This window comes from Egretta garzetta, unplaced genomic scaffold, assembly GCF_000687185.1.
Source record: "Egretta garzetta isolate BGI_Z169 unplaced genomic scaffold, ASM68718v1 scaffold937, whole genome shotgun sequence".
Lineage (NCBI taxonomy): Eukaryota > Metazoa > Chordata > Aves > Pelecaniformes > Ardeidae > Egretta > Egretta garzetta.
In genome coordinates this window covers 11,061-19,606 of record NW_009260283.1, presented here as the reverse complement: position 1 = coordinate 19,606, position 8,546 = coordinate 11,061, and the positions used below count along the sequence as shown (strand labels likewise).

General features: G+C 56.2%; 1 protein-coding gene across 1 annotated transcript in view; it reads right to left on the bottom strand.

Annotated features, from left to right (window-relative positions):
- ZDHHC5 (zinc finger DHHC-type palmitoyltransferase 5) overlaps positions 1-2,394 on the bottom strand; it is a 16,425-nt gene extending 14,031 nt beyond the window's left edge. The window contains 1 exon segment of the mRNA XM_009642510.2: positions 976-2,394. Within this exon segment, the coding sequence (XP_009640805.1) occupies positions 976-1,079 (104 nt within the window). The 5' untranslated portion in view covers positions 1,080-2,394.
- Positions 2,395-8,546: the final 6,152 nt, after the last annotated feature.

Here is an 8,546-nt window from a genome sequence, read left to right as displayed (position 1 = left end):
CGCTCGAGCAGGGAGCAGGGGCAGCTCCCTGCCACTCGGCAACCTCCCCCCCACCCTGAGGTCCTGTCTCCCCACCTGCCACCAACCCCGAACCAGCTCGGCTCAGCCCCAAGCAAGCATAAAGAAGATGTTTGTCACCCGGGAAGGGAAAATGTTAACGTGAGCAGCAGTCCTACCCCTCTCCCAGCCCAGGGAGATCCCTAGGGTACAGTCCGGTCCTCCCCAGCAACTGGCACCATTTTACACCCTGGCTTTTCCCCAGGGGCTCCAAGGGCAGCACAGGAACCTGCCTCAGGCCCCGGTGACCACCGGCCGGCCACCTCCTTCGGGTCCTCTCCAGAGATGCCAAACCCTCGTTTCCTCAGGTCATGGCTGACATTAACAGCAGCAATAGATCCACACTGGGGTCAGAGTACTTCTCCTTGAACTTTCCTTTGTGGCTCACAAATCAGTTACGAAACTCTAAAAATAACACGGAGCCCGCCCCAGTCCACCAAACCACTTCACTTAGCAACAAAGAAGAAAATTATCTATGCCATTTTCCACCTACAGGTCACAAACTAATTCCCAGCCCGGCTGATTTGTGAGAGAGTTGCCAGCGAGACGAGCGCATTGTGCAAACACCCGAAGACAGGAGAGGAGCGGCTGCCAGGAACCGGAGCCGAGCAGTGGCAAGGTGCCTCGCGGGGATCTGCCGTGCCCTGCTTCCTCTGGCTCACCTCACCGGGAAACCCAACGAAATGGGTCCAGCTGAGGCTGAATGGCTCCAATGGACTGCAGGGCTACTCCATTGCCCACCCTTCAGCACCCAGAGCACGGCATCCCCCCTTTAGTCCAGCCACAAGTCACAGCTCCTCTCCCAGATAACCCCCGTGTGGTCTCTGTCCCCCAACCTCATGGCACCACACAGAGCGGGCTTGGTCCCCGGGCCTCCCTTCGCCCTCCCCACTCTTTGGTTGAGTAGCTTGGACTCACGTGAAGGCAAAGAAGAGGGTGGTGGCTCCCACTAGAAAGATGGCAGCAGCTGAGACCGGGACGTATTTGCTGGGTTTGAATCTCTTTCCAGATGCTGCTGGCATGTTGGAGCTGTGGTGGGGGATCCGCCCCGCAGCATAGCCCAGGCCCAGCGGGAGTCAGAGCGAGATGAGAAGGGGAGGGGAGAGGGACGGGGGCAAACCACTACCCAGCCTCCACGCTTGCTCCCAGGGCGAGCTCTGACCGGAGTGGACAGTCCAGAGAAGTCCACGGCGGTCTCTGCAGCGTGAGGCCCAGGAGAGGAGTCCACACTATAACCTGCCCCACAAAAGTTCGTGGGCGCAGGGAAGGAGGTTTAAAAACATTAAAAATTCAGAACAGAGAACTGGATTTGGATTTAAAACAGACGTTGGGGCAGGAAAGGCGAGAGCCCTTGCGAGCTTCCCTCAGTCAGGCAACAGCCTGCAAAAAGCAGGTCCCCACAGGGCTGACACCAGCAACCAGGCTCTGAGGAGAAGGGGAGCCTTCCGGGCTCAGGCGAGGGGACGAGCGCGATGCGCAAGGCAAGGAGCTGGGCACAGCTTCCCACCCAGCCAGCGCCCTGGGAAAGGGCAAGATCTCAGCGCTCTTCTTGCAAAAAAAGCCACGCCGGGAGTCTCAAGGAAGCCACTTCTCCTTTTTAATCTGCCCTCTGATAAGCCGCAGCCCCCTCCGGTTGCGGCACGGGAGGAGGGGGTTGTCTCGCAAGCAATCTGCCCAGCTTCCTCACAGCACTGCTGTGCTGGCGCCTCCTCCTCCTCCTCCCCCTCGCTGGAGGGGGTCGCAGAAACACTCTCCCTGATTTCACCAGGATCTGGGGCTGGCTGGCGGTGGCCGTTTAATTTTATTTATTTCTCTCTTGACTGTTAAAGCCGAGGAACAGCTGGTGCAAGGTTGAGCTGTAAATCCTTTCTTTGCAAGGGGGGTGGGAGGGGAAGGTCCAGCAGATTGCGTGTTCTCCTCCTCTTCCTACTTGTCCCTTTCTCCTGACCCCCCAGGCCTTTTCATGGGCTTAGTGTCCACTCAGCGGTTGGGAATCGACAGGCATTTCATTAGATCTTGTCTGCGGCCACCATTCCCAAGCAGCGCAGGGTAGGTTAATGGAGAGATCTGGAGGGCAGCTTTCAGGGAGCGCTTTTACAACCCCAGGAGACAACCGATGGTGAAAACGGTGCTGAGTGGGTCTGTCTCACCCATGGCCCAAGTGGTGCAGGGGAAGATCTCTGTTTGGTCCAACTTGTTCTTTTTTCTCCTCCCCTTCCTTTGCTAAAATTCTTCTTCATTAATCCATTCGTCTTTTAAAAAACCGACACAAAATCATTAAAACTTGACATCTGGTACGCCACACCTCACCTAGGGAGGGAAAAAAAAAAAATTAGCAATGCAAGAGAAGAGACACAGTCAGGTAAAAGTACTCACTGAAATAACACCGAGCTCCCTGGGATATGGAACAGGCCTTTAGTGGAAGATGGAAACAGCGCCTGGTAGATTTAAAACCCTGTTGGCAAGTCCCAGTCAGCAAGATGCCGATCTCCAAGCCCAGCTCTGACACAGATTGACGCCGCAGCCCCAGGCCTATCACCCCACACCAGCGTCCCTTCCTACATCTGCAAAGACAGGGTAATGACCACCCCACAGAGGCTGTCATTAGCCAAGTGAGCCCAGCCACAGCCTGTCGCCTCATTTCCCACCCCGAGGGCCTGCCAGCATTGGCCACAGTGAAAGCTGGGCCAACAAACCCCTCTGAGACCACCTGAGAAATCCACACTGAGCCCCAGAGAAGACAAGGGACCCAACACCTTTCTGCAGTTACAGCTCAAGCCCGAAGGCTAGAGAACACCTGCTCCGTTGAGGCGAGGGGGCTGATCAGAGACTTAGAGCCTTAATAGGAGGGTGGAGGAAAAGCGACCCAGGAATCTCGCTCCCTTCCCCCAGAGGGTAGGAGATGGGAGAGGCCTGTGGAAAACACCAGCCCCTCAACCGGAGGAGGTACTTGCAGCTCCGGACAGAGGAGAGCTGGATTCTCGCTAGGTAGCCCCAACTGTTTTGGGGTGCCCTTGGGAACATGGCACCCTTGGCTGACCATGAGGATGCAGGAGAGAGTGCGACAGAAAATAGGGAAAATGAAACCTTTCTGGAAACTGAAGCAGGAGGCACCAACCTGCCCCAAACCCCAAAATCCCAAGAGCCCACCACAGCTCAGGGGTGACCTAGACACCGATTATACCACAACGATCACTACTACTACAGCAGCTGCCCCTCGATTTGTCATCCCTTCTCCACCCCCTTGTTCGGTGGCGAGGCCTCCCTTGCTCTGCAGGTCCAAGTACAGCGCCCTAACGACATGATTGCTTCTCCCTTCCAGTTTCCTCCTCCTCTGCCTCTCAAAGTTTCTTCTTTTCTTCAGGGTGGACAGGAAAGTATCTAGTGCTGACTAAACACTCATGAAGGTTGAGAGAACTGCGGCACAAAATTACAGGCGCGTTTAATGACAAGAACATATTACAATTAAATCAGTTCAGTCACAAAACGAGGCGTCAGTCACTTGGCTGACTAAGGAAGAAACTGCTCCCACTGCAGAGCAGCTCGCCCTTTGCAGAAACAAAGCTCAACTCCTCACACCAAGTTACTTTGCTCTTGTGACCGAGGGGAGACGCTGGACTGATGCTCATGAGCTGCCTGGGGAAAGCTCCAGGTTCACCTGGTAGCAGCTCTCGATCGTGGGGAGTTGAAGGGTAACACCAGAGAAAACTGTCGTTCCCCTCCGCAGCAGCTCCCCAGCCTCGCTCTATCCCCCCCCGAACACAACGTGGAGCTGCAATGAGGCGCAAGCACAAGCCCCAACACACCCTATCTGGGGACAAGCCCGACACCCCAGAGTGAGCCCTGGGAGAGAAGCACTCGTCGTCCGAGCTAGCTGCTGCTGCGATACAGGCGGACAGCAGTTCTAGAGATAGGTGCCTCAGAAGTTTAAAGATGACATCACTGCTAATTACTTTAGCAGAAGCAATCTGCTAACATGCTCGTCTGCTGTAACAGAACACCCCAGCCCTTTGAAGGGCTCCGCCATGAAAACAAAGCCACACCTTGAACTCAAACAGATACTGCCGAATTGAGGGAGTTTTCTCCTGCGATATTCCCCCTCCAGCGATCATCTCCACCCCTTTCCTTGCACAGCGCAATCAGTGTGCTCCTCGATCAGGGCCAGGGCCCCCCCCCCCCCCGAGCAGGTCCTGCTTGGTTCTGCCTCAGCTCTTCCACCCAAAGACGGGACCAGGAGTTGCAGTGCCCCAACCCTTCACACGGGGTGATCCGACACACTGCGCCTTTGCACAGGTCTGCGTGCCAGCTCAGCTCAGCAACGAACACCAAGCAGCACAGGAGCAAGCTCCTCATCAGATAAAGAACGAAGGAGCCGAGGTAATTGCTCATGGGACAGCCTACCTGAAGCAGCACTACATGTGGGGGAGAAATCCCAAGCGCTGTCATTAGCGGCACCCAAGCGAGATGCAACGCAAATACAATCCCCGGCTCCTTGCCGCCTTCGCCCAGGAATAACTCCACACCTCGCCAAACCTACAGAAGACTGCTGAGCCCATCCCACCTAGCTCCCAGAGCCACTGCGCAGCTCAGAGCCTCCCTCCTCGAGCCCCACAGAGTGCTGAGCCCCTCCAGAGCCCACCAGTCCCAGCCCTGGGGCAGAGGCCACCCTCCCGGAAAGGCCCGGGCAGATTGGTGCGGTGGAGGCAGAGCCTGCTGCCCTCCGAGCGCCCGAGCCGAGAGCGGGAAGCTGAAGCTAGGACACCTGTGTGCCCCGACCATGAGGCAACAGGTCCCACGCTCCCACGGCTGGGAATATCCAGGCTGCTGAAGCCATCGAGGGTGCAGCACGGCACGGTGTGCTGGGATCTTGCTGTGCAATCTTCAAGGTATCTTTTCCTCTTTCCTTTGGGCTAAACTATGCGGCTTACCTCTGCCTGACCACCCTTGTCATTTACCCCGGTGCTTGGGAGAGACACAAGCAAAACCCACCCTGATGTCCCACCGATTATGCCGATTCAGGCCACGTTCACCCCATTCTCCCAAAATACATGCTTTCCTCCCTGGCTTTCCCCTCCTGCAGCCTTGCAACCTCTGGCCTATCAACCCCTCCTTTCCCTCCACCTTCTCCCCAAACCCGTTGTCCCTCTGGTCACTTTGCCTCATCCACAAAGGCCACTCACAGTCTTCCCTGCTCAGAAGGGTCCCCAGCTCAGCTCGCTCACCTGAGGCACACACAGGCTCTGCTCCTGCCTCCGGTTCCTTTCCCTCTGCCACTTCCAGCCCAGTGACTCCTCCTTTCCAGCTTCTCTGGACCTGCCCTCAGCTTAGCCCTACTCCTTCCTCCCAGTCAAACTCTACTGAGCATCTGTGTCACCGGTGACTCCCTTTTCCCTCTCCCTTGGGACTTCCACCTGCTTTTTCCAATCCTAGAACACCCACTTTCCAGGGTGTTTTCCCTACTCCGCGTGGCTCAGGCACCTCCAGAGCACTCTTCCCCAGTCTCAGGGGTTTCACTCCACTCATATGAGGGGCTGCTTCTATTTCCCCTGACCTCCACTTCTGGGGACTTCCTTTAATTTTCAGTTCCTTCCCTCAGGACTTTTGCAAGTGCAGCTGCCGCCACCTTCCACTTCTTTCAGTCCCCATCTCCTCTTCTTTGGTTGAGGCCCTGTAAAGTCTCACTCCAATCTCCTCTTCCTCCAGCACTTGCTTCTGGAAGCCCTGCGCTCCTCCCTTCCCTCCTACCCCACTTTCCACCGTGCTTTACTCAGTCTGCTACAAGCCCTCTTCTAACCGTCTCCGCTAGCAATCTGCCCTGAAGAGCTGGGTGCTGCGTGGCTTCCATCTTTCTGAAACATCAGACAAGACGCAAAAGCACGCTTCACCGGGCTCTCCCCACCTGTGCCGGGTTGGGGAAAACATGTGTCCCCAGCTCACAACATTCCCTTCCTTATTTCAGTTGCTGTCCATTACCACCGCAGCTCCTCAACATGCTCCTACCCCTGGAAGGAGGAAACATGCACGTCAACGTTACAAGCTTCCCTTAAACACACTGCCTTCCGTCACCGCCCGGGGACAGGAGCCTAATGGCATAGGGAGGAGAGAGTTCACTCTCAGTTACTGGTTCCTAAGCGCATGTCGCTTCACTGCAATCCGCAGCCACCTACCTACCCACCCCGATCCAGCCGAGTTTCCATGGCGCAGGTCAAACAGACAAACAGTTCCTTCCCCGTCAGGCAACTCCCAGCCAGGGCAGATCCAGGATCGCACAAAGGCAGGATGTGCTTTACCTGTTCCCACTCTGTTTTGGTTAACTACACCCAGAAGTTAGACAGAGAAGCCTGCCCCAGAGCTCGCTCACTGCTGCCCTCAGCCTTGACACCCCCAACCCTTCGCCGCTCAGCCCGAGGGCCCCACTGCTCTCCCCCCACCAGCGCTCTCTGCTAATTTTGACATTGCACAATCAGCTCTCATCTGCCACTGAGATTTAAGACTCTCAAAATTTAGCAGTGCATGCAAAAGCGTTCTCAAACCTGCGGGCCAGCCACATCACCGAAGCGGGCCAGACACCTTGTGCTGTAGACCACCAACCCAAGAACGTCGCTTCTCTCTGCCACCCTCCCCATCTTCCAGCACAGAGTTACCCGTGAGATGGGAAACAGGCTCTAGCCAGCACCCCCTGCTGCCGAGGGTCCCTGCCACCACAGAACCCCAACAGCGAGACGTCAAAGGAGGATTTTTTCAGCCCAGACCACAGGACTGGACATCAACTGCTGAGATGCAGACTGCAAACAAAAAGGCAAAGCCGCTAGCGTCAGACGGCTGGACGTCACGGGGAAGGGTAAACACCGAGACTTGCAGCGCCACACAAAGCTGCGGGGTCTCTCCATAGAAGACTATTTTCTCATCGCCCCTGCCACAGTAACAGAGAATCCGGGCCTTCTGGTGCTCAGCTCTGTACATAAACAGGGCTCCCTGCCTCAGAGGGACGATGTGGTGATGCTTTCCTGCTGTCATTCAAGAGGAGGACGCACAGCAGTGTGCACCGGACACTTTTGCTCTGTGGGGAAGTCTGGAAGCCTGGCCAGAGCTAGGCTTCCACAGCCGTCCTCCTGGCTTCAGGGAGAACGGCCTATATCTCGCATATCTGCGTTTCTCTACAGTTTGGTACACAGCTTTTGTTACGGACAGTGAGGTACAGAAAACAGACAAAGGTTTTAGTGCAGACAACAGCGCGAAGGCTGGCGTCCACTCGGCGCTTATCTCCTGGCCTGGCTTACAACCACTTCCATCCTCCTCCCTCTGTCCGCCTCGCTGGTTTACATGGGATTAGCCCCATTTTATGGACAAAGCAGGGAAGAACGACTCATCCATCGCAGCCGCGTCTCACCCCCTGCACCGCGGCGAGTGAGAAGCAAATCCAGCCTCTTGCCGTTGCATTACGAGATGCAACGGTTGGCAACGGAAACAACGGACACAGCAATAAATGTGAACGCCCCCAAACAGGCCTCTAGAAGAGGAGTTAAAGGTCTCCCATTGGACCCATCACCTCCACCTAATTACCACCTTCTCTGTCCCCAGCTGGGGCTCGTACCTCAGAAATCAACAGAAATAAAGAACACTGCTGAAGAACAACCTCTGCCTCGACCGGAGGTAGTGAAGGTGATAATTAGATTAAGCCCACTAAGACAATCACAGATCAACTCCCCTCATTTTGATCTAGGCAAGGCTCAAGTTGTGTTTTATAACCCCCAAAAAAGTCAGCAGTTGCCTTGTCCAGAAAAGCCTGCTGCCCTAAACACCCAAATTCAGATCCATGCAGACCCAGGGAAACCGCTTCCCAGGGTGTCACCAGGAAGGTGGCAAGAGGAACGCAAGAGCAGCCGATCACCTCCCTAATCAGCGAGATGGGGTGGGGAGGGGGTGCCCACAATGCCGGAGTTTTTCTCTCATCTTAGGGAGACGTGACCAAGTACACAGTGGCAATAACTTGGCATTTGCACACCTCGTGTTTAGAATTTGGGACTTCTGAGGGGAGGTCAGGCTGAACCCCTGCCAACGCAACCCACTACACCCCCCAAACCAGGGAACGCAACACAGAAACACGTTCCAAGGAGGAATTATGCTTTGGACGTGTGCGACAGGACTCTGTGGCCCGAGAGCAGGGGCTCAGCTTCTGGTCCTTGGCAGGCCACGAGAGCCACAGCGCGCACATGCAGGCACCGGGCACTCAAACCACACAGTTATCAAGATTTTCTCAGAGGCGCTGGGGCAGCGAGGACAGGAACAGGAGAGCGAATGCGTCGGCGTGCAAGTTGCCTGCTGCAGGCCACGGCTCTCCTGCCCGCCCAGGCAGGAGGGAGACGCATGCTGCCTGGTGCCACCTGCCCCAAAAACCGGGCAGGCAGAGGCGCTGAAAGGCAAGAGCAACGCGCGGGGAGGGAAAGGGGCACGGCTGCGATCCCCGCCTGCCCAGGGGGGTGCGCCCG